The sequence below is a fragment of the Periplaneta americana genome, chromosome 4 (assembly GCF_040183065.1).
Source record: "Periplaneta americana isolate PAMFEO1 chromosome 4, P.americana_PAMFEO1_priV1, whole genome shotgun sequence".
In the NCBI taxonomy this organism is placed as follows: domain Eukaryota; kingdom Metazoa; phylum Arthropoda; class Insecta; order Blattodea; family Blattidae; genus Periplaneta; species Periplaneta americana.
Genome location: NC_091120.1, coordinates 85145941 through 85173900, shown reverse-complemented (window position 1 = coordinate 85173900; position 27960 = coordinate 85145941). Strand labels below are relative to the sequence as shown.

The following is a 27960-nucleotide window of genomic DNA, read 5'->3' as shown; positions in this document are numbered from 1 at the left end:
AGAGCTCTATCTGTGATTCCATAAATTTCAGTTTAGCTTGCTAGAAGTCATTCTACAAATGTAATTTGCTTGAATTTGAATATTATTTTTATTGGCTGTACTTCGTAAACTCTATTTACAAAACCGACAAAATAGGTTTCATTGTAAGAGATGTGAAATATTAACTTTTTTTTTAATATTTTATTTTACCTTGAGAGCTTTATTTGTGATTCCATAAATTTCCGTTTAGCTTGCTAGAAGACTTACAAATTTAATTTGCTTGAATTTCAATATTTTTATTTGCTTCACTTTGCAAAACTCGATTTTTAGAACCGATAAAGTAACGATTTCAGTGTAAGAGATGTGAAATGTTAACGTTATTTGTGTCAAAGCTTTTAATTTGAACAACAAATGTTGCTGAAGGTCAATAAATCACAAACCAATGTGTCATTAACATATAGTAGTAAATAGTTTGATTGAGCACACTGTTATTCTGCAAACTCTGATCATATTTTACCTGTATACATTGCATACATATCCCTTTCATGTTGTTCAGACGTCGTGTAACTTCGTTAACTTAATTATCATTCTAATACACATTTTCGTTGTACATTTAGATTATGAAAGAATTAAACTTCAGACACAATATTAAAAAAAATTGTAATGAGACTTCACTCGTAAAATGTTTTAAATCATATTTCATAGCGTTTATTAATAAGAAAGTTAAAATAAGAAGACATAATAGACTGATTCAGTGAATGTAACTTAAGTAGAACATTGTATTACTGTCGGTGTGCGATTTTGTATGAAGGACCAGTGAGACCCATTTTGTAGTCTTTCAAACGATAATACGATTAGAATGAAATTCATTACAGAAAATATATGCTGACAGCAGATGAAACATACTCGACGTAAGATTCCAAAACACGAGAGCTATATAGATTATTAACATATTTATTATTCATACACCAGAGCCGATTGAAGTAGGATCTATAGTTGTTTGATATAATTGAATACTTTCATAGTGTTCAGTATGGGATTTTTTTCGTTGTCATTGATCGTTTCGAAGCTACTGTACTTCTCGATTCAATTATTCAGTAATAGCCTACAAGTTTTCGCTTCTTTTCCGAGATAAAAATTGCTTTATATGAAACATTTAATAGCATGTTTTGAAAGAGCCATTGATTTAATTTCCAATACGTTCAGTCAGTTTAAGAGAGCACTGTATTATGATTGAAAAAATTGTTTTGTCCTTTAAATATGCAGAAATGTGATCCGAACAAATGTAACATTTTAAAACTTTTTTTCAGAATGAAAAGTTGCATAAAAGAATCATACAAACCAACAAAAATACTAAAATAATTCACACTGATACAAGATAGTATCATTTACAATGTTTAATGCCAATTTTCTTTAGCAAAATTGGATGACAATACTTTCCTCACGTACGCTGTCTCATCCGTCTCCCAAAAAAGAAACCAACAGTAATCACCTATCATTGAAGGATTCCAGTGACCTTGGTAACGATGGTCCATAGTAAGGGTGTATTTGTGAAAGCGTTCACTCCGTTCGTCGCTACAAGCACAACAGTTGGGGGAGAAGTCAAGTTGAGAGTGTAAAAAATAAATTTTCAGTGACATTTTACACCCCATATCCTTGTAGTTATCCAGCAGACCAGTTATTATGAAAACATATCATATGTATCGTCTCTTCTGTTGCCCAGAAATCCATGAACAATGGCTCTGGAAGAAGACCAAGCAGCAGCTAACTCAAGATTTGTGAGCTTTGTCTCAAACGTTGAATCTTTCAACAATTTCCTGATTTGTGGCCCAATGGATATAGTGCCTTTTTTTTTAGCTTAGTTCACTTAACTCAGGAAACATTTTGCAATTGATTGAAGGCCTGACCTCATGTATTGAAAGCTTTTACAAAGCCCTTCATCAAGCCCAACTTTATGTGAAGCGGAGGCAAAGCCACTAAAAATTTATTATACAATTTCCCAAAAAATGAGAACAAAAAAAAAAACAAAAATATAAAAAACCTATATAAAATTTGAAATGTCGCAAAACACCTTACGTGATACAGCAACTACGAAGGCAGATTCCGATTCTAAAACCAAAGATTGATACGAATTGATGCATCACACACCAAATGCAAAATAGCTGTCAACCGTGATACACAGAATTATACCTCTCTTTGAGAATTATCCACAATGACCAGATATGAGAAATGTGGCAGGTTTTTATTGTTAAGACAAATTTTCTCTCAGTCTAAAAAACATTTCTTAGTTATGGGTTTATCTCTGAAGGAACATCATAAAGGTTTAGAATGCAAAGGAAGGAATTTGTTTGTGGTATTACAATAAACTACTAATATAGGCCTACTCTAACATTCAGTCACGTTTAATCACGGATTTCATATAATTCGTGTAATTTCAGTACGATCTTATTTTGAAAGACAAAAATCAAATAACATTAATAAAAAGTTCAACAAATTGTTTATCTGCAAATTTTCATATCTATACGATGTATATTTACACGATATATCATCAAATTAAATTCATATATACGATGAGTTACTTTGGCCCGCACTGGTAATTTTCCCTCAATATTTGAAAAATAAACGGTAACTTATTTGTTGATATACGTGAGGTAGTAACCTACGAAACATTGTCATGAACGGCATCCTCAAACACTTTCTATGGTTTGAAACTGAATGGCAATAGCAGAGATATTTTGGGACAAACTTGCCATTAAGGGCCGAAGCAGTCATAATTTGCGCTTATCCGCAAGTACTGAAATTATCAGTTTTCAAAACTCCACAGACATAAGCGCTATGATTTGATGTAATTTCAAAACATTTTACCGAGTGATATCGGAATACTTTAACATCAAGAAATAAATTGATCAAACACGTTAATGGAAGTCACAGATCAACAAAAGAAATATTTGAATGGCCTAATTAAGTACAAATAAAAATAAATAAGAAGCAAAGAGAAGCCAACCAAAATAAACGTGTCTTAGCAAGTTCTACCTTAGAAGCACTGATTGTGCCTACCTTTTGTCAGATTCTGGAAAAAAACTTCCATTGAATAAAGATAGGTCTATGATGTGGCTGTCATGATCATTCAAAGTGATACACGAAGACCTGTGGACAGATTAAGTTAATCGTACAATCGAATCGTGTACGTCCTTGCTTTGAATTACTTCAATATCGTTCTTCGTTGTTACATTTACCTTCACACATTTGTTCTCGAAATTACTTAAACGAATAGACGTCTCACTATGCCCGCGAAATTGAAACGTCAGCGATAACCTATAACTTCTCTCCTTTACTCAGAAGGCTGAGGAGCTGCCGAAGGGAAACTGCTGGTCTCGTCGCCACTGTTGCTCTCCATTTCGCTGTCCTCCATGTCTTCTCCATGGAGCTGTTGGTGTTGGAGTTGTTGCTGATGCTTCAGTGCAGCCAGTCTTTGCTGTTGCAGTTCCAGGTGTTGTTTCCTCCACTTGATTCTCCTATTTTGAAACCATACCTTCACCTGAAAACAGGGACGTATTGTCAGTGAAAGCAAGAGTGCGAAGCCTCTCCATGAATTATTGAATTTATTGATAGCATCATTTCGAACTTTGCTTATTGGTATAAGTTATACGTGATCGAGCCAATTATTTAACGGTCTACTACTGTGAACATTGATCACAGGTAACAGGGATACTGTATAGGGAAACGACACCTTGTTTAAGTCGCTTTGTTCTTTCGGATGCAGGCTTCTTTGATCTTCAATCAGGCGTGATACTAGCAACAAGATGACGGCGTACGTAATAATTGTACTTGTGATTATTAAGTATTTATTAAAAACTTAAAAAGTAACGCTATGAACGTCTTGTCATAGGTATAAATTACTAGAATGTGTAATACATATACAGGGCCTGTAAGAGGAACGGACGTTTATAATAATTGATTGTAGTTTGTTATTGAGTCAAACACTTTTTTTTTTCAAAACACTTTTTTTTTCAAAATGACATATGTAAAATTATAAAGTACATATAAAAAATAAATCCGTGACGCAACAGCCCATTCAGAGCCGGGGCCGACCAGTCGACTTTTACGTGCTTCCGCAGAGGTGAACGATCATCCGACCAGAATGGAGGTATAATGTGATTAGCACGATGATTTCCTCAACCGTTAAAGCTGGTTATGGCAACCGAATTTCTCTGCCTGTCGTAGCTCTCCAAATGCATCACGATGCTGAATGGACACTGGTCGCGCGTCGCCCGGTCAACCTACATTATGTAAGCGAACGGTCTGTAAATTTTCTTTAAAATTTCCCCTTATAATGCAGTTTTTTTAGCTTACCGTATTGACTTTATCTACACAGTTCTTGTTGGTTCATACTTTTAAAAGAAAAATGAAAAATACCGCTGTACGAAAAATAAATGAATGCCCAGACCAACTTCATACCTCTGTAACTGCGGAAATTACTGCATTTTGACGCTAAAGTCTTACGTATAACATGGGGTCTTCTATAACAAATAAAATTATATACTGTATACAGTATATATATAATATACACACATATACGCAGAGTTGGAGGGTATTCGTGCAAATATTTTTATATTTGTTTAAGAAAAATACAAGTGAAATAACATTACTTTTTGCAATACTTTTTGTGTCGCGTATTTTACGGTATGATGTTTTATGAAAGGTAGTGCTATGAAACGCCTGTCAGTTTAGACTATATGAACATTTTTCGATATCATTATTATACTCCAGCATAAACGGTTAAGGGTGATTAACCTTGCAGGAACCTCACTTGACTTAATGGAAGGATTCGCTGATGTAGAATTAGCCGATATTCATTTAATGTACGGAACAGCAAGAGAATCTGCAATCGTAGCAAGAGAGCTCTTGTTGGCTACGATTTCCAAATAGTGGGATTCCAACCAGACTATTGTTCGATGTTGTGTACCAAAGACTATCTCAGACAGAGGATCGTGGACTGCAACGTTACGATTCTAAAAAATCTACACTAGTTAAGAAAATATTAATGTTTGTTAACAATTGAGAGATTATTGTATTTCGTATGTTTCTTTTATTTCAATAATTATTAAATGTGAATTTATTTCAGTTGTTTCGTGATTGTATTGTACCGTATTGTAATGTACTGTATTAACATTCCATGGTTTTCGTACATTGCTTCACAGCTAGAATATGGAACAAGTAAAAAAACTTAATGTTACTATAAAGTCTTAATTATAGTCACAGTCTAGTTGAAATATATATAGAAGAGGTTTACAATATAGTCTACTAGTACTGCACAAAAAAACTTTTAGTATCAATTTCATGAAGCTTTGTTGAATATCATGAATTCGCCTACAGAGTAGAACACAGATAGTTTGGAAGTGAATGCCATGTCATTTATAAAGCATTTTTAACTTGATAATTTAGATATTATTTTAAATTCCTTTAATTGTAGTCTGCTTTACTTATGAGAATAAAAATGTGTTCGAAATTCGAACTTCTTACAGTACGAAATAAATCATGAATATAATCCCATGTGCTAATGTAAAAAATTGATTGTGTTTGGAACACGATAAATTATTTGATAGCCTGTTACACCACAAAGACCTTCATGGTAAGCCTGTACAGTAGACAACCCTCACAACCTTAGGTCTTCGCGTGAGGCGTTTGTAAAGAAAACAAATCGCCTGAAAGTATTAACTAACCTAAAAACGTGGTAATTTTTCATGTCTACAAAAAGAACTTCGAAGTTTGAAAAATTTGTTACATACCGTGGTTAGTATACTATCCCCGATTACCTCTAATAATATTTTCACGTGTACACCTCCCACCCTGTATATACAATTATTTTGGACAAACTGCGTTTTCAAAGTCTATTCATTAGTCTACTTAATGTAAATGTTCCCGAAAAAGTTTCCATTATTAAACACTTCTTAGATTGTTGATTTTCCTAAATTTTACAATGGTTATAAATTTTTCTGAAAATTTTACCCTAATCAAGCTCCTTTTTTTGGGGGAGTCTTATTGATTTTGCTAAGTTTTATAATTGTACTAATAACTGAAAATTTTCCACATAAGCCTATTAAGGAAATGTTTCAGCTTATTGTCTTTGCTAACTTCTATCATTATTGTATTGATACAATTGTAAATTTTCAGGTCATTTATCCATATTTACGAGTTCTTAACTATTGCTATTTATCCTATTGTATAGGCTATGTACGAGTATGCTAATGCTGTAGTATGTAGTCTATGTCTATATTGTCACCATTATACCAAACCGAAACAAATATTCGTGGCTTATTTAACAGCAACCACTATTTAAACGTTTGTATAATATTAAAATATATATAAATCAAAATAATTTGATAATAGACCTACTGTATATACAAGAATATTAATGGTCAACGTTTTCGAAAAGGTAATCAATATCTCACACTTGCTATTAAAAACTGAGAAGAAGCAGAGAAAAATAGACATCATCTTGCAATGTCGGTCGCGTGGTATCTTTCTTAATTTTCAGGAAGGCCTAGGAAAAGTCTGCAGACCAAAATGTTGCGCCCTACACCATTTCCCCAACTCTGTGGGTGATTTCTATTGTAGTATGTACTAGATTAGCAAGCAAGAGATATAAAGCTCGCTGCGCGACAGTTAGCACACCGCATACCTGTGCCTCTGTGAGCTGGAGAGCGTGTGCCAAATACAGTCGCTCGGGTCCCACCATGTACTGTTGTCTCTCGAACTCGGCTTCCAGGCGTTCCAATTGCTCCGGCGTGAAGATTGTTCTTACTCGCTTCGATTTGGCAGGTTTCTTGCTGGACCCTCCAGCACCACTGCTCGCACTCGAGCCCGACAGCACGTCGCACGACTTATCTGATAAGACAAAGAACAATGGTACGTTAACTTAGAAGTAAATTCTATAAACCTTATTTCCCCCCTCCATACCCACTGGGGATACAGCCACGGCGCGTGATAAGGTCACAGGGCAGGTTTTGTCTCCTCTGCTATACAGTCATCACCATTTGGTTAATACTAGATGAATTTACTGACACGGAAATTCAATTCATTACTATAGTCGCATCGCTGTTATTTCCGGCGTGACTCCTCCTCTTTGCTTACGCCTTAGGAAGTGAAGGCTCTATAAAGTCCAGGTAGGTATTATCGTTCGCCATTTTTGTCCTTTCGTTGCCGAGCTACCAGACTAGGAATCTATTTGCCACATCATCATGTCGTAGCTCCTATGATAATAAATCAAACGCACTGTAATTGAGCGGCAAATAACGTCCTCGTGTGCTTTCTGCGAACGCTAACGAAAGACCCAAATTGGCGAGCGATTATAGTAAGTATTTATCGATCATTAGGAAGTGCATAACGCCATCAGCAGCGAATCACAAGATGCACACGTTTAAATGTAGCCAACCTGCAACGTGATTGGCTGCCGGAAATAAGAGCGACGGGACTATACAAATGTCCAACCACAAGTACAGAGGTGTACTCATTACGAGTGATTAAGTGGCCGGGGTGCGACGAAACTTTTCTTCATTCTACCGATTCTTCACCATAGGCCTATGGAAACGCAGAATTATTGCACTGAAACTCCATATGCACTTCGGTACATCATAGTAATGTAAGTGTTTTATTTAACTGCAGGGGTTCTTGAGCGTAGATTCAACGTAAATGAGAATGGCCGACATAATTTGCCTAGACCCCTGTATCACTGACAGGGATTATTTACGACATAAATATACGGCACGGACCTTCCCAGTTTTATTTTATTGGCCTAAAATCCAACGTCCTCGGCCGGCTTTGAACCCACGATCCTCGGACACAACGGTTAGAATGACAACTCCTTAGAATACCGAGGACGACCTGGTTATGATGGTGGCAGCAGGTTATGTTGGTGGTGAAAAAGATTGATGAAAATAATGGTGATGGACGATGTCATTGGCGATTATGGTGTTGGTAACGATGACGGTGACAATAATTATGATGAATGGTCATTAACAATGACTATGGATGATGATGGTGTTAGTGATAGCATTATTGGAAAATGCTGTGTTACAAATGAAGAGGTGAGACCTGGCATCTGAGCTGTGTTGTAGGGGAAAGAATGAACTAGCAGAAAGAGTTTGTTTCATGATGGTTAATATTATAAGAATCTATCGACACGGACATTCATCTCAGACTAAAACCTATCTCCCCTCCATACCCATTGGTTATATAGCCATGGCACATGATAAGGTTACAGGACAGGTCTTGCCTTCCCTACTATAGGCCTACACATGGCATGAGTAGGCCTATTTGAAGGTATTTTTATGGTTTCGCGCAGGATTTCTTTCACTGGAATAGCGATGTTAATACCTGCCGGATTCATAGCATATGCTTCTCATAAGTGTGTTCATTCCAGAGAGTAGTACTGCTTAAAAGAAGTCATTTGTCACGCTATATGTATTTCCAGCTTTTGCCTTTTGATATATGGTCGAATAATGAGAGTTGGACATAATGACACCCATGTGGGAAGCAAATGAACATCAACATGTGTAATTTCCATAACAAACGGTAGAGAGCGCAGCTGCATGTTGACTCATTGTGTGCCTAATGAAACGTTATGCTCAAGTAGACCGCTGTTAGCGAGGTGTCGCTCGTAAGATCGGGTTCAGCGGGGGACAGACTTATTTGAACAGTCCAACACCTCACTGCACTCATTTCATGGCTAATAAATTACTGTTCAATTACTTACGTAATTGAGCACGAAGGACAAAGCACACAGAACGCCATTGATGGGCAGCCACGTGCTGGAACTCCCTTCAGTACTTGCTTGCCAGCCATTTCGGAAACATTTTATTTTAGTACGGCTGCTGTTTTAATAAAACAGTTTTGTTGTTTGATATCACGAAGAATATCACTTAAAATATAGATATTCTATTTTATACCCTTTTTGTATTTTTTAATCTCTCGCATAACATGACATAAACGTGTCCTACATTCGTAAGATCATATTTGATTTTTAGACCAATGATAATATTGTGAAATATGAAATGTGATAAAATTCAATTATACGAAAATAAATTAAAAAAAAATATTTCATGTGAGGTGTAACGTATTACTTTGGTGCTTAGACTTCAGTATAAACTGGAAGCAAAAGTGAAAACAATATTAGATAACGACGTCTTCTTCAACACTTAAATTTAATGAACGTAGTTTATCTCTAGTTTATTCCAAAATTCAACTTTTCTCATGGAAATAAAAAATATATTTTTTGTTCTTTTCTATAAATTTTATGACTTTCAGTATGACCCTTGTATATATAAAAATTAACTTTAAGGAGAGTGGGTAATGATGCCTGTGCGATTGAAGAATTTTAGTACAAAATTTAGTTCAATATTTCTAGGCTTTTAGTGTTCACAATGGAATAAAACTTTTCATGGTTACACAATGAATCATCGTGAATTCTGTGATATAAAAGACAACTAATTAGCTTCTTATCAAAGTGCAAAAGAAAGGCCCTAACTGATAACCTGTTCTCCCACTTTGATGAAAGTACCTCATCCTTCAGGTGTACATTACTTGCTACAATCTTCACTTATATACTTGTATTTTTTTAAGTTATCAAGAAATGTGTGTGGTAAATTCTAAAGCAAAATTTATTTAAATATTTCATCCTTAGTGAAACAGAAAAAAAAATGTTAAACTTTCATTAACAATTTTTTGCCTTTTTTTCATGAATATATATTTTTTTCTCGTGTTAAGTGTGTAGTATTCATAAAGTCTTAGGTCTACTTTGTGCAACATAGACTATAGAAAACACTGTAAAAATTTCATATAAATAGATTCAGTAGTTTCAGAGAAAACTGCACTTAATCGTAAGTTTTAAAAGTATCATCTTACGGAAAACTGCATTAAAAAAAATAGCCTATGAATTATATGCGCCGCCAAATTTAAAGACGTGATTTGAAGGGCTTATCTGCAAAGATATCCTCACTATATTTTTTAAGAGCAAGTTTATTACTTTTGTTTGAAACACAAAATAAAAAATGAGATTTTTGATTCCTAATCACTATTCAGTCCCCTTAAATAGTTTTTTTCCTATTAGGTCTATATTAAAACGAGCAACACGTAAGAATATGTTTTTGCAGCAAACTCATATAAGATTATAACTTACATAGGCCTACACGATAGAGTTTAAGGGCAAACAATTCATACCAACATAGTCTCACAGAACATCGTTCGTGATTTATATTTAGTTTTATTTAATCTCAAATAATCTCAATATTTGAACGTTGCAGTCGAACTGTTTTTCTATTAAACTATCATCGCGCAAAGCTTTGATATTTATTGATAAATGTTTTTTTTTTTTTTTTGTGATGAAAAATGTTTTGCTCTCATAGTAGCCATTGACATCTACTACACGTGTCTGTACATAAAGAAGAAAACAAATTATATAGATATAAGAGCAATTGTTCGGATTTATATATTGTATGCAGTACAATGAATCACTATCATGGCAGCTTATTCGGCATCAACTCGCCTGAGTTCCAATGAAATTATAACTACGACTGAAAAGAATGTTTTTATGTATTCAAAAAATGTACTTGTTTGAAATAGAACAATGGGATGAATTATATGGTAGCGCATATTTAGTGGTACAGAGGGGCAATAAGAGGGTAGTGGAGCGGGAAGGGTGGAGGGTGGTACAATCACTTCATTGTGTGTGTATGAATGCGACGAGCCATAAAATGTTTGCAGAAGTGCTATTGTATCCGCATATTATTTGAGTGCTGGGGGTTACTCTCAAAAGTGATGTAAATCTCACAAATATTGATTTTTTTTTTCTCTGTTACAATGCGATGAAAAATGAACACCTTTGCTTTTGTTACTAGTGTGATGTGATTTATAGATTTGCATATATTGAATTGTTGCGGTTTTGCTATATCTGCATTGTAAAGAACAGTTGTAAATATTACTATCTAAATTTAACAGCGAAAATGCAGTCCATAGAGAATGATAACTGTGGGAAGTGGGGGATGCAATTTCATTTGTAGCAACTCCTGCGGACAAAAATGCCGAAAGCGACCCTCACCACCAACGAATACAAGGCACTGTTGATGCCTCAGTAACTCGTCGATCGGTAGGCCCCATTGACGATTTCTGTCAGAGAGCCAGGAGTCATAGTAGATCCCTAGTATTAGTGTTTTGGAGCAGTACCCATAGAATACTTCGAATTCTCATCCGTTATCTCCTTATCTCATAGTCTCTGAATAATATATTAGTCTCTGTAGTTCAGTAGGAACGTTAAATAAATTATAGTTACAAATATTACTGCTCTGGGTAGAATTATAACAGCCATCATAGTGAATTAATGAAATGCACTTATTTATACATAATAAATACAAACACATGTGACAAGATCCTTCACACGAACCTGTACGGTCATTCGTGCTGTGACTATGCACAGATTGAATCTTCAAAGAAAAAAAAACTACTAATAATGAAATAATAAAACAACAATAATTATTTTTGACCACCTCTGTGGTATAGAGGTCAGCAAGCTGACCGTAAGGCAAATGCCAGGAAATTCGGGCCACAACATCCCTGAATATCACCGGCCTCATTCATCACCGAAATCATATTCATAACAAATCAGTAATACATTATACAGTCGCCAGCCAGTTCACAACAATAGAACCAGTCTCAACAATAGTACACAGGCCTTCGAATTTCACCCAAAAGATTAACTCGCGATATAACCAGAGATGTTAAAGCGAATATAAATAACAGCGAGGAAAAAAATAATTGCCATTATTATTACTGTTATCAATTATCATTACCATAATTACCCTTATCTCAATTACAACTAATCCAATTTCATACCAAATTTCACAAAAATAATTCAAATAATAAAAATAAAATAAATGTAAGATATGAAAAACAACCACACAGTGAATATGAACAATTTAATTCCTTATCAAGCTTTCAATAAACAATCCAAATAATAAATATGAATGTAAGGCATAAAAACAAACACACACACGCAATAAAAACACATAAAAACACACACAATAAATACAAAACGTTATTCAGTGCTCGATCTTCGTATGTCCAAGTTTAAAGTCTCTGTTTTACTGTAAACACATACGTTGTCAAAGTTTTACCGACATCCCTTTCAGCCATAATTTATACCAAAGCACTTCCGTCTCCAGTGTCAAAGCCATTCGAAAATCCATGAAAGAGCAGCAGTTCCCCCTCCCCTTTAGATATTTATTTCCGTTTCAGTGAATCCAAAATAATTAATGTCATCAACTGTGCTGCAATCTTCCATAAAATCCATCTGAATTTTTGAAATTTTGCCATGCCGAGACACTTCTTTATTCTTTCACACAAGATTTTGCAATAGATTTTTGGCGTAGTGGGAAGTAAGGCCACGCATCTAGGCCTATATGAGTCTGAAGATCCAATCGAACCCTTATTTTTATAGATGGGATGAATGATTGATGTAGCCCAAATTTCTGGGTACTTCCCATACTTAAATAAATCATTAAACACCATTGACAGTAGCAGCCTTAAATATTTCTGACGGCAAGCCACCCCAGCCTGGTGCTTTATTATTCTTCAAAGAGGAAACCGCTTTTCTAATATCTCCCCGCGAAATCTGTGCGTCCAGCTCCGGAAACTCCGGAATCCCCATTAATTCTTACGGTTCTGTCACTAATCCCCTCCCACATTTCCCTTTCCCCATAAACGCCCCTAAAATGTTCCTGCCATACTTTTGGTACAATTTCGTTCCTTACCCACTCTCCATCTCATATTTTTTAATAGTGTCCCACATTTCTCTACCACTCTACTCATCTCACCTGCTTTCCTGAGTTGCCAGTTACCCTTTTGAGCTGGATGATAGCTTTGTAATTTCTCCTCAATTGAACGTATCTTGTCCTACTTTCATCAATCTCCACCCGTCTAAATACCCTTAGGACTTCTTCAGCAGTCTTTCTAACCCCCCTAAATTGGTCGTCATACCAGTCATTCCGCTTGCCCCTTGTTCTTCCTTCGTTCCTCCGCCGCCGTCCTTAAAATATTTGTCAGCATCTCCCCGATTATCCCCGTTGTCAACTTAAATTGGTGAGAAATGTATCCTGTAGCTCGCTCCTTCATTTATATCTGTTAACAGTTCTGCCCTGGTTATCCTTCCAAATTCTTCTCTTTCTTATTTTTATCCTTTGACCGAACATGAATCTGCAAAACCAAAGGTGAGTGCTGCGATTCAATTCTGTCCCCCACCCAAAAATCCTCAATCCTGTCGATTAAATTCATACTACACAGTATATAATATCACACTCCCCCCGTTCGCTCCTATGAAAGTCAGCTGTCCCTCTAGATTCCTTCCATATTTACTTATTTACTTATGACTTTTAAGGAACCTGTCCTCACATAAGCCCGCTACTGGTCCCTAACCTGAACAAGATTAATCCAGTCCCTACCATCATATCCCACCTACCTCAAATCCATTTTAATATTATCCTCCCATCTACGTCTCGGCCTTCCCAAAGTTTTTTTTCCCTCCTGCCTCTCAACTAACACTCTATATGCATTTCTTGATTCGCCCATGCGTGCTACATGCCCTGCCCATCTCAAACTTCTGGATTTAATGTTCCTAATTATGTCAGGTGAAGAACACAATGCATGCAGTTCTGCGTTGTGTAACTTTCTCCATTTTCCTGTAACTTCTTCCCTTTTAGCCCCAAATATTAAAAACCTTATTCTCAAACACCCTTAATCTCTGTTCCTCTCTCAAAGTGAGAGTCCAAGTTTCACAACCATACAGAGCAACCGGTAATATAACTGTTTTATAAATTCTAACTTTCAGATTTTTTGACAGCAGACTAGATGACAAGAGCTTCTCAACCGAATAACAGGCATTTCCATATTTATTCTGCGTTTAATTTCCTCCAGAATATAATTTTTATTTGTTACTGTTGCTCCAAAATATTTTAAATTTTTCCATCTCTTCGAAAGATAAATTTCCAATTTTTATATTTCTATTTCGTACAATATTCTGATCACGAAACATAATCATATACTTTGTCTTTTCGGGATTTACTTCCAAACATCTCTCTTTACTTGCTTCCAGTAAAATTTCCGTGTTTTCCCTAATCGTTTGTGAATTTTTAACACATTTACGTCACCCGTATATACAAGAAGCTGATGTCCCCATTCAGAATCTTATCTTTACTATTTCTATTTGGTTCCCTTCTGTCGTCCTCTTCCGTACTCCCACCTGCTTAGGAAATGTTCTCGCGGCCCGTTCTTGCATTTAAATTACCGAGAATAATGAGCTCAGCCCCTGGAAATTTAGTTTTAAATTGGAAACTATCACTGCCAGGTTCTCAAAGAAGTGCGGATTAACATAACACGAACCGGATGGCGGCCTATAAGCACCCAGAATTACTAAATCTAATTCACTCACCTTTAATGAGACCCTGACAATCCTTTCAAGATCCGTGTACTTTTTAATTGAAATGAAAATCCCTCCCCCCACCTGCCCCTCCTGCCTCGCTTATCCCTGCTTTTAGTAAAACTAATGAAATTCAATTCTTGTCTAACCCTGTAACTAAACCAGGTTTCTTTGAAACACAATATTTACTTTCTTTTTGAAACCTTCAATACTGAAGGCTGCAATGATGAAGGGGATGAAGTACCATTACTTCTTCCCCTGATCTACTTGCGGCACCGTGGACTTCAAGTTCCTTCGTAGGGGTGTGACATCCGCCCTCTCCTCGGCTGACTGCTGTCCGCGCTCCTCTCTCCGAGGGTCCGACGTAATTGTCATCGAAGTCGCGACCCTCGGTAGCTTGTCCACCCTCGTCTGTGAGCTCGCCTGGCACTTCTGCCTTCTGCCGCGCTCCAAGTTGGTCGTCCCATTCTTCGGGCTCGTACTGTACTGCTTGTCTTCCCTCTTCCGTTCTGCGGTGGTCGTTTTTGAGGCATTGCCGGCACTACAACAACAGTTGGGCTGTTTTTCTTCCCATCGATCTCCGACCCCGGACTTCTCTCTTCTGACGCCACCACTGTATCCTTTGGGCTGACCCCTATACTCCTCTATCCTGATTCACCCAGCTTCCTCCATCCTGTCCACTGTCTCCAGTTCGAATCTAGACCACAGCGTGCCGTTAGTGATGAGCTTGTCATCATATTGGATGACAGCATGGCATCCCTGACGCCAGGTCTCGAACATATGATGTTTGAGGAATTCCCTCTCTCGCCTAACCCGCTCACTGAAATTCTCTGTGATGCAGACTCCACTCCCACGTAGGTATTTTCCGAATCATATTCTTTCATTTATAATTTGCGAGTTTGCAAACTATCGGACGCCTTCTGTTCCATGATCTCCCCACTCGGTGCGTCCTTTCAATGTCCCACTCCCGGAGTTCGATGCCCGTGGCACGTCTTCCGACTGCTCTCAAGTCTCTCTTCCCTCGATCGGTACGCCGTAAATTACTATATTGTTACGCTTGGACAGATACTCAAGGTAGTCAATTTTAGCTTCCAGGATTTCAACCTCTGATGTCACTGATCCAACACGGTTTCTATATCCACAAAATATGCTTGTCACAGAAACCACTCTAGAGAATCCTTCTCGTATATCTCCCCTCATGTTCTCTACAATCTTCTTCAGTGCCTCCATTCTTCCCTTCACTAGACACAGGCGTATGCTCTCCACCACAGCTAAGGACAGACTCCTAGTGAATTAATACATAACAAGCACATTTTATAATAAAAGTAGGTATTATTTAGGCAAATGATTTTCAAGCTGAACGACGCATTTCTGGTGCGTTGAAACTTTCGGTTAGTAGCTCATCCGATAATAATTACAGGCCTACACAAAGGTCTAACTAATTGTGGATTAGCTTACGGTTCAAAAAAAGCAAGAGATTAGAATACAGTTGATACAGCCTGAAGCAACACAACTTTTTTATTAAGTTACTGCGTTTAGAGAACGTAGTGATCCTGCAATAGCTCTTAAATTTGTCAAATCGAACTAAATAATGCGACCTGTTTCGCGTTTTACATAAGTGGGTAAATAATTATAGTTAAAAGTAGTGCTGTTGATGGATCAAAATATTTCAGCGATTAACTATTTGAATTTGAGTTTTGATCGAGTTGAAAAAAATTTTTAATATACTGTAATACACTATTGTTAAATTTAACTTGTGTTCGGTGATAAGCATAAGTATTAAATGATGTATATCTGTATATATTGTATCGTTATATTACAAAACAACTATTTTAATTACTTACCAACATATTTATTATGAGGCTTATAATTTATTGTGTCAATTTCTCCGGGATTTTTTGAGACAAACATAAATGACCAAAAGTACGAAGACTCGCCTAGTTAATACTGCTTCATCCACGATTTTAAAATGTGAGTGCATTCACATGCTCCGAATTAAGTGCCGCTCTATGTTTAGTAACAATGTTTCCTGCATCACTAAAAAACTTTTATTCTGTCAAACACTAATCCACGATCGTACCATTTAAATCCAAACGTTTCACCGAGTTTACCTCCCAAATTCTCATATGACATAATGGAGTTTACACTTTTCACAAACCACAGAAAACTGATTTTTTTTTATTAAACTAAACACACAACCTTCATATACAAACTCAGTACAGAAACTACAACTGCAAAAGGACAGCGGTCGAAACAGAAGACTGGCCTCTATTGTAATCGAATTACCAGATTTTAGAAAGAGAATAAGGTAGTTACGCTCTCACTTGTACACAGTGTAGACATGGCTATTTTATAAGGGATGAGGGGGACGAATCCCAGAAAAGTATATATTTCATATGCTAAGAAGATGAGCTGACAACAAGGTGGAAGTTTTCTTGGAAAACCATAAAACTTAATAAGGGTTTCGCATTGTGTTTCAATTTTCAATAGAGGTAGACTAGGTCACTGTCCTCATATCTACATCTCTTTCTGAATTGTTTGTACAAAGATTTTCCCTACACTAGAAAATAACAGTAGGCCTATTATTATGCTTTTAAGCAAGCAATTTCCGAGAGAGAAATATTGTCGGAATTTTTAGTATGAGTTTGTATTAACGAAATAATAATTAATATCAACTACAACTGATTAGTTTTAATCCACTCGATTATTCGATTAAATATTTTGATCGATTAATATTACAACAAATTAATCGGTTAATCGACTAGATTAATCGATTAAATCTCACACTAGTTAAAAGTTATTAAACTGTCTGGTTTCTTTGTTCTTCAGACGACACATAAGAGTGAGATAAATCAATTTTCCACCAAAGCTTTATGCTTTCGAAACAGCTGCATTAAGGCCGATGCGACTTAGTTTAAATTTGCACTCACAATATCAAAAATATGATTTTGTGTGTTCTGTACATAAATGCGTAAAATACCACAAGCTTTTCATTACAAACAAACCAACTATTCGTTGGGTAGGAGGGGAGCGATTTTAATTTGTAAAATAATGAAAACATATTGGGGAATCAAACGCAGTTTTTAGTTGGGAAGTATCAACGGTCGGTTTTGGCTCTCTTTGTTATGTGGAGAGTTGGGGAACTCGAGGTCTGCAAATCAGCCAGTTTGTTATGACACTTTATTATTAGAGCGCTGCACAAACAACGACTACTAATTATATTTCATGTAGTGGTTGGTGGAAATGCGGAATATATCGCATGGTTTGATTGAGTTATTTTAAAAATGGTTAGCTTTAAAAATGCGGTAACAGTGGTAATCAACATTCTTTATTGAAGTACCTCTTTCCGATTTTAAATCTTTCGCATATGAATTTAATTCGAATGAAAAAGGTTATGTTATGTAGAATTCGTTCGCTATATATTAACCAAAATAATTTAGTTTTTAAGGCACACCTACACACTAATGGAGACTTTAAAATGATAATAATCTCATTCGCCTTCAAACGAAGACCCTTTGACCCGTTCCCAAAATATTCGTGACAGCTATGAACAATTATACATTAAAACTTGCCATTTTTGTCAGATAGTATAACCCAGCCGCTCAAAAACGCAGGACACAAGATAAGAAACGCGTGCATTTACAAAGCCAAATATATAAATTTCTGATGGGAAATGAATCAGAGTCCGCTATATGTTCGCTTATTAATAGTAACCGAGAACTTATGCCAAATATCATTCTGTATTATTTTATTAAGTGATATACAATGCAACTTAATACAACACAATGTACTCATATTACAACTGCACCAAGACAATTACAACCCTTGAAGGACCTTAATCTAAATAGGCATATTCTTGCGGACCTGAAAGTAGACCTGTAGATTGTATAGGTTTCCCATTACACCTGGCTTCCACTTTCGACGATATGTGACATTACAGTTAAACGGACAGACCTTTTATTTCTTTATTCCACCTAGGGAAGTGGGAAGAGGAACTGACTTTTCTTTACGACTAATCGATATATTGCATATACAATTATTTATATTATCTGGAGAGGAACGAATTATGAGTAAAATTCAATGGAGTTTTTAGTCCAGATAAGCCTTCACCAGAGTGGTAGCTTAGACAGGTCTCTAACGGTCGCCAGATTTTGACAATATCCGTTTAATAGCGGGTCTCTCCAACCAGACTTTCTTGACTGATCTTGCGAGTTGCTTTCTGAGTTGATGAAAGCGGTCCATAACTGTGAGCGTTGCACAGAGAAGTTGTAGGCCCACATTTGGCTATTGATCTTCAGTTTGTATCATCTAAGCTCGCTCGTACACTCCCTTGTGTCATTTTATGATGAAATTAACACTACGAGGACCTTTTATTTGAAATAATATCTTACTACAGACTTAGTGACTGTAAGTAAAGAGTTAGAGTTAGGGGGTTAGATACAGCTTAAGACTTAAAAAAAATCGAATTTTCAAAATATATATATATTTTTTTTTTGTTTACTGCACAAATTATTCAGTAAGGTACACGTACCAAATAACGCCACCTTAACACTTAAGTCACTGTTGCTCTGGAAATAACTTATGTACAAAGACAAAAGTTATGACAAAGAAACTTTAATCTTATCTTTATAAAATAGCACAATAAAATTGGTGATATTTTATAGTGGAGAAGAAATACAACTCAAATAGGAAAACTTTATATACTGGCGTTATTAGGAACAGCTTGTCATTTTCTAGTAACGTATACACTTACAATTATTAATTAATTATTTTTCCTAAGCAACACAAATTGAACTAAACAACTACATTTGAGTTTCTGTTAATAAAAAGTACAAAATCACTAATGAAATATTCTTGATCTGAAGCTGAAACACAGATGGATTAGGAAAATAGGTTTTCCAGTAACTCCTTACTTAAAAAAGAGACAACGAGAGACAGCAGAAAGTTATAAACACAAGAGCATTAACTTAGTTAAATACGAATATTTTCCGCAAGTAAAACAAAATAATAAGATAAATGACAATTAAAATTTATTACATGTGCCGTCTATGCTTATCCTTATTTAACAAATATATTGGTTATACAATATTTTGTTACATAATATATCTATTTAAACGTTTTCGGCTCTATGGAGCCATCATCAGAAACAAGAAAGCCCATATGTATGGTGTGAGTACACTATATGTTGCCGTACAAGTAAACTCAATAAATATTAAAATTTAAAATGACATGTTTCTATGTAACAAACATGTTACAAACATAACTATAAGTATACAAATCAGGAACAAGTGCTTAGCACCCTAGCCATCGAAACTCAGCACATAATCACAAACAGTGAGAATGTGAATAGAGACTTTCTTAACCACAGTACGGCCGAAATCATTAACAAGCACATGAACGACCCCAAAACCGCAATCGAATTTTAAAAAGCCAAACAGAATAAGAAAAACATGTCTGATTTACGTAAAAAACTGCAACAAGAAGGGATAGTCCATACAAAAGCTGATAAGAATGACGCAGTAGTCCTTATGTCTAAAGATCAATACATTCAGAAAACAAAAGAATTCTTTGCCAATAATCACGTATCTGAGATCAATACTGATCCTACTGATGTTTATCAGAAACAGTTAAAAACGGCTCTAAAGAACTCCCCAAACCTCATTTCAAAGGACTCCATCAATAAATTAATTCAAATTAATCCCCAGGCCCCCTTCTTGAAAGCATTACCTAAAACTCATAAAGCAGAGCTATGTCGGCACAGCATATCTTGAGGTACTAAGATGCAACTTCAACATTTTCCCCCCATTACGTGATCACCAGCTGAAATCTAGTGTTTTTGCAGCGCCCAGGTTCACTTCACTACTGGCAACACTTACTTCAACACTCACATGTTCTAGATATCATGATAGTTAGTCATTTTGTAGTTCTTATGTTGGTACACTTGGCATTATTATTCAGGCCTACCCGCTACTCCATTTAAAATTCACTAGATTTATTCAAACGTAATATTGTGCGTGTATTTTATATCGCGATTATAATATATATATATATATATATATATATATATATATATATATATATATATATATATATATATATAATATATTCCGGGAATTGCGAGTTGTACGTGAAGTTACTATTTCCATCACATCACATAATACAACTATGTGGTGGAATTATTGCTATTATCAGAACTACCGGTATTGTATGTTTCTAGGTAAGTAGAAATTTTGGAGCATTATATTGCAATATTACAACTTACTTACAAATGGCTTTTAAGGAACCCGAAGGTTCATTGCCGCCCTCACATAAGCCCGCCAGCGGTCCCTATCCTGTGCAAGATTAATCCAGTCTCTATCATCATACCCCACCTCCCTCAAATCCATTTTAATATTATCCTCCCATCTACGTCTCGGCCTCCCTAAAGGTCTTTTTCCCTCCGGTCTCCCAACTAACACTCTATATGCATTTCTGGATTCGCCCATACGTGCTACATGCCCTGCCCATCTCAAACGTCTGGATTTAATGTTCCTAATTATGTCAGGTGAAGAATACAATGCGTGCAGTTCTGTGTTGTGTAACTTTCTCCATTCTCCTGTAACTTCATCCCGCTTAGCCCCAAATATTTTCCTTAGCACCTTATTCTCAAACACTCTGAACCTATGTTCCTCTCTCAGAGTGAGAGTCCAAGTTTCACAACCATACAGAAGAACCGGTAATATAACTGTTTTATAAATTCTAACTTTCAGATTTTTCGACAGCAGACTGGATGATAAGAGCTTCTCAACCGAATAATAACACGTATTTCCCATATTTATTCTGCGTTTAATTTCCTCCCGAGTGTCATTTATATTTGTTACTGTTGCTCCAAGATATTTGAATTTTTCCACCTCTTTGAAGGATAAATCTCCAATTTTTATATTTCCATTTCGTACAATATTCTGGTCACGAGACATAATCATATACTTTGTCTTTTCGGGATTTACTTCCAAACCGATCGCTCTACTTGCTTCAAGTAAAATTTCCGTGTTTTCCCTAATCGTTTGTGTATTTTCTCCTAACATATTCACGTCATCCGCATAGACAAGAAGCTGATGTAACCCGTTCAATTCCAAACCCTGCCTGTTATCCTGAACTTTCCTAATGGCATATTCTAGAGCGAAGTTAAAAAGTAAAGGTGATAGTGCATCTCCCTGCTTTAGCCCGCAGTGAATTGGAAAAGCATCAGATAGAAACTGACCTATACGGACTCTGCTGTATGTTTCACTGAGACACATTTTAATTAATCGAACTAGTTTCTTGGGAATACCAAATTCAATAAGAATATCATATAATACTTCCCTCTTAACCGAGTCATAAGCCTTTTTGAAATCTATGAATAACTGATGTACTGTACCCTTATACTCCCATTTTTTCTCCATTATCTGTCGAATACAAAAAATCTGATCAATAGTCGATCTATTACGCCGAAAACCACACTGATGATCCCCAATAATTTGATCTACGTACGGAGTTAATCTTCTCAAAAGAATATTGGACAAAATTTTGTACGACGTCAACAAAAGTGATATTCCTCGAAAGTTTCCACAGTTGGTTTTGTCCCCCTTCTTAAAAATAGGTACAATTATGGACTCCTTCCATTGTTCTGGTACAATTTCCTTTTCCCAAATAGCAAGTACAAGTTTATAAATTTCGCTATATAATGCACTCCCACCCTCTTGTATTAATTCTGCTGGAATTTGATCGATACCTGGAGACTTGTACTTTTTCAGACTTCAATCAATATTAGTGCTTTACGTTCAAAGTTGGTAAGATTGAAGTACGGCCATCTTGGATTTCTTAGTACGTCACTATATGTTGTGCCGAGTATATCTATGAGACCAATTGTAAACAGTCAAAATGCACCTAATAGAAAAATCAACAAATTCTTACATAGCTTTTTGAAACGTAATTTGATTTTAGATAACAAATATAATATTACAAACACAAAACACCTCATCAAAAAACTTGTTAAATTGAAACCAACAAACAAAACTAAATTACTTTCTTTAGACGTTTCTAACCTGTATACAAACATCCCCATTAACGAGACCCTAGAGATTATTAAATCCAAACTTGCCGAAGTTCAATTGGAATCAGTTATAATAGACCAAGTAATACATCTTCTCAAGACTTCTTTGAAACAAAATTATTTTAAGTTTAACAATGCAATATATACACAGAACAAAGGCCTAGCGATGGGCGACCCACTTTCTGGCTTATTAGCTGAAATTTTCTTGCAAAATTTGGAGAACAATAATGTCCCTGCCCTTTCAAGTAAGTTTAATATTATAACTTATGTTAGATATGTAGACGATACATTACTCGTATACGAGAACGATACAAATATTAGCGACAGCATTACCAACGCTTTCAATCGCCTACACTCAAACATAAGCTTCACTTCCGAACAAGCCATAAATCGATCTATAAACTTTTTAGTTTTGCACATATTTGTAATGAATTCCAAGATAAATTTTGACATTTTTAGAAAACCTACATCCACAAATCATACCATAAATAAGGAATCTAATCACCCTGAGACACACAAACTCAGCAAATTCAGATACCTCATTGATAGACTATTAATGGTGCCTTTAAGTAAAAAACGATTCGACAAAGAGCTCACTTATATTACAGAATTAGCAAGATCCAACGGCTTTAATAAACAAGAAATAAATAAGCTGTTTCAAAAACGGAAAAACAAGTTGCTACACAACCAACACACTACACTTTCAGCCATTGAACCCACTACACCTAAAAAACGAGTCCCTATGACATACTTTGGTAAAGTTTCCAACCAACTTAATAACCTTTTTAAAAAACATGGCATTGAACTAGCGTTCCGAACAAGTAATAAACTCAATAATATTTTACCCAATAAAATTAACGTAATCGACAAGCATCAGAACAGGGGGATATATATGCTACAGTGCAAAAATTGCCCTCACAAATACATAGGACAAACTCGTAGGAATTTTAAAACCAGATTCAATGAACATGTCGCAGATTTCAAATACAACAGGAGAAAATCTAAATTCGCGACCCACCTTATTGAGAATGGCCACGAATTAACCAATATCAATGAAACATTACGTATAATTCTCCCTTTAAATAATTGCGCGCATATCACTGCAGCAGAAGATTTTCATATAGCCCGGGCATTAAAATTAGGTATTCCTCTCTTAAATGAGCACATTCCAAATTTATATAATCCGTTATTCAATCTGAACGCACACAGTACACGTGATGGGTTTTCAACCTACCACTATTCTCCCCCCCTTTCACCATCAGCTGTGACATAGTTTACGTAATTTTTGTACACGGAGCGCACCGACCAGTTGCTTTCTGTCTTCAGTGAACTCAAGAACACATCCTCACTCATCATAGTAAGTTGCAGTTCATACAGTTCTCAATCTAAGACACAGTCATTTACGTTTTCTCTTATTAATTTTGTATAAATTTGCCCTCTTAATAATTAATAGTTCAAACTTTTAACTAATAAACAACTGTTCCGTGCGCTTACGTACATATAAAATCTCTACACGAGATGTTCTGTAATAGATTCATGTGAATTATTAAGATCTTGGCATTAATAGCATTGAGATATGTATATACTTTGTTCTGGTAACGAGCATCATTGAAAACTTTTGAGTATAGATATTACATTTGATACTTTCTTCCCCACAGCTGTTGCCCCAGCTCCTACCAAATATGGAAAGCTACAAAACCATCAAACTGGACGACTATTAATTCTGATCTTAACAATTTTAAAGTATTTTAGTTAATTTTATCATCAGCAATTGTAACACTTTATTACGGCCCATAGAGCCGCTTTGTATTTATATTGTAATTTCTGCCATACAATTATTGATTTTACATAGAAACATGTCATTTTAAATTTTAATATTTATTGAGTTTACTTGTACGGCAACATATAGTGTACTCACACCATACATATGGGCTTACTTGTTTCTGATGATGGCTCCATAGAGCCGAAAACGTTTAAATAGATATATTATGTAACAAAATATTGTATAACCAATATATTTGTTAAATAAGGATAAGCATAGACGGCACATGTAATAAATTTTAATTGTCATTTATAGTAATTAGCTTATCGGCCCCATCATGCCTCTTAAATTAAAAAAAAAATAAGAGTTTGACAAGCAATTGAACCAATATCATCACTGTGCACATTCTGTACATTTGTAAGTTGAAAGGTTAGTGTTTTTCCTTATGTTTCCACACATATCATGTAAATACCTCACACAATATGAATATAACAGCAATGAAAGTACTATTAAAAACTGAGGACTATCGTTAAACAAATGAGTATCGTACTAACATAACTTAAAATTTTATCCGTAGACCTATAACGCAACGTGGCGTGAAAGTGCTACTGAGTACTTGATGACATTGCACGCCTGTTTCTCTAACAGTTTAAAATTTTATAGATAGCATATACTTTCTCTGCATAGAAGAATCTTTAAGGATCACTGAAGTATATAGTTCAGTATAGTTATTATTTGCTCAACACACAAAATAAAATATTGCCTCTTACCTTCATATAAGAACAGCCTTTCACTATCAACACACAATAGCAAAATTGTGAAATATCATGTCACTCGTAAGTGTCGGTGGACAGCAAGTAACTCATTTCATCACTATATGAAAACCGAATGCAGGCTACGGTATTGCACTATCGAAATCAGGTGTCGTTAACAAGAACTAATAGGGTGGTGTTAAAGATATACATGGCGTTATTTGTCTCAGGGACCTTATATTTTGCTGAAAAAAGTCAATATCTGCAATAGTTTTTAAATTATGATTTAAAAGGCAGGATGTTGCAATCTCGGTCCCTCCTGACAGTGAAGAGCGCCACGCTCATCCCCCCCCTTTTTTTTTGAAGCAACATTTCTCATACCAGCTGATGAGAAAGTTTGAAAATTAAATTTCTCATACCAGTAACGATCTTAGTAATGGCTGCTTGTTTGTAAACACAAGAGCGTGATTTTTGGTTTCAAGAAATTATAGCCTACATAAAAATGTTTAACGCTCATTTCCCCTAAATTACATTTTCAAGAACCGTTTCCCTGGGAACTCAAAAACTATATAATATTCTGTGATGAAATTTTTGTGTGTTTTTATGTATGTGACATCTATTAAATGATGCCATTAGGAAAGTCCAGGATAACAGAGAGGGTTTGGAATTCAACGGGTAACATCAGCTCCTTGTTTATCCGGATAACGTGACTATATTAGGAGAAAATCCAGAAACTATTAGAGAAAACACGGGAATTTTACTTGAAGCAAGTAAAGACATAGGTTTGGAAGTAAATCCCGAAAAGACAAAGTATATGATTATGTCTCGTGACCAGAACATTGTAAGAAATGGAAATACGGAAATTGGAAGTTTATCCTTTGAAGAGGTGGAAAAATTCAAATATCTTGGAGCAGCAGTAACAAATATAAATGATACTCTGGAGGAAATTAAATGCAGAATAAATATGGGAAATGACTGTTATTATTCGGTTGAGAAGCTTTTATCATCTAGTCTGTTGTCAAAAAATCTGAAAGTTAGAATTTATAAAACAGTTACATTACCGGTTGTTCTTTATGGTTGTGAAACTTGGACTCTCACTATGAGAGAGGGACAGAGATTAGAGGTGTTTGAGAATAAGGTTCTTAGGAAAATATTTGGGGCTAAGAGGGATGAAGTTACAGGAGAATGGAGAAAGTTGCATAACACAGAACTGCACGCATTGTATTCTTCACCTGACATAATTAGGAACATTAAATCCAGACGTTTGAGATGGGCAGGGCATGTAGCACGTATGAGCGAATCCAGAAATGCATATAGAGTGTTAGTTGGGAGGCCGGAGGGAAAAAGACCTTTGGGAAGGCCAAGACGTAGATGGGAAGATAATATTAAAATGGATTTGAGGGAGGTGGGATATGATGGTAGAGACTGGATTAATCTTGCTCAGGATAGAGACCGATGGCGGGCTTATGTGAGGGCGACAATGAACCTGCGTGTTCCTTTCACATTCCACAATTCTGTTTGGATTTGAGAGAACACCTAACAACAACCTCGACAGTTTGCTATAGCCACGTGCTTTAATCTGTCATTTCCAATTTTCATCCTTCCTATCAAAGACCATTGAACATCCATTCTTTCTTCCTTACTGATGTCTTCAATATTTTCCATCTGCAAGGAGCAAAAATGTAGGCTATCTGCAGCATATCTAGTTCTTTTCCATATCCTTCCCTACTGTTGAAAATTGCAGGGAATCTTTTAACAAGAAACAAATGAATAAAAAAATATAGAAAAAATAATCCATAGATCTGGAGAGTGGTTTTAAAATTCGAAAAGTTAGCAAGCATGTAAGTGAAAGATTTAAAAATAGTGTTAAAGTTACCAATACGACGATAAGAAAAGAATGCGATAAAGTACACTGGATAATGAAGAAATATTTTTATTTCACGTCCATTTTTATTGCAGAAATTACATAAGAGATGATAATGGAATGAAAAGTCATCGAGGAAAACCTGCAGCCCTAACTTCGCCCATTTTCATCTCATATGATCTATCAGGGGTAGAACTCTGGTTCTTTCATTGAGAACGGTCACCTAGAACTAGCCCTATTGACGTAGTACAGTATAGAGTAGAACCTCTATTATCCGTGGTAATGAAGGGGGTGGACTGGACGGTCAATCGAGAAAATCGGATAATCCCTACCGTAAAATATTTGCGTAAGTCCATTCTACAGTCTCATAATATTCCTCCATAGTGCTGTGTTTAACATGCTAGATAGTGAATCAGAAGTTTACTAATTTAATTCTGGTTGTCAACAACGGGTTTATAAGGGCCAAGGAAGTTCCTTATGATGGTTGTTTGCGGAAGGATAGGAATAGTACAGGGTTCCTGTTGTAGATCTACATACGTTATACACTTTATCCTTATTTTTCATTAAATCGCGCACAGTTGTAACGCCAATCACGTATACTGATGCGAAATGAGCCGCGGTTTTTCTTTCCCCGAACCTTTCAATTATTTGCACTTTTATTACTATTTTTCATTATTATTATTATTATTATTATTATTATTATTATTATTATTATTACTATTATTATCATTATCATTATTATTATTTTATCATTATTATTATTATTATTATTATCATCATTATCAATAATTCTTATTTTTTTATACTTTGCATGTCTCATTTATTTTGACCTGCTATTCACATTTTAATTATGCTTTTTCATTTCTTTCTGTATGTTATATATTATGTCTGATTTCTACTTACTTGTTGTTTACATTTTATTATTATTATTATTATTATTATTATTATTATTATTATTATTATTATTATCTTATTCAGTTTTGTGTGTAAAATTGTAATGCACTTTGTAAATTTGTAGTGTTTTTTGTAACTCAGTTTTACTCCTGGTTGAGTGTTAGAGAAGGCCGT

The 27960-nt window shown here is 35.5% G+C and overlaps 1 protein-coding gene across 1 annotated transcript in view; it reads right to left on the bottom strand.

Annotated features, from left to right (window-relative positions):
- Nucleotides 1-3018: 3018 nt before the first annotated feature.
- Nucleotides 3019-27960, bottom strand: part of LOC138698006 (homeobox protein Nkx-6.1) — a 62074-nt gene continuing 37132 nt past the window's right edge. The window contains exons 2-3 of the mRNA XM_069823680.1: nucleotides 6662-6867; nucleotides 3019-3517 (exon numbers count right to left, since the gene is read on the bottom strand). Of these exons, the coding sequence (XP_069679781.1) occupies nucleotides 3311-3517; nucleotides 6662-6867 (413 nt within the window). The 3' untranslated portion in view covers nucleotides 3019-3310. The remainder of the gene's footprint in view (nucleotides 3518-6661; nucleotides 6868-27960) is intronic.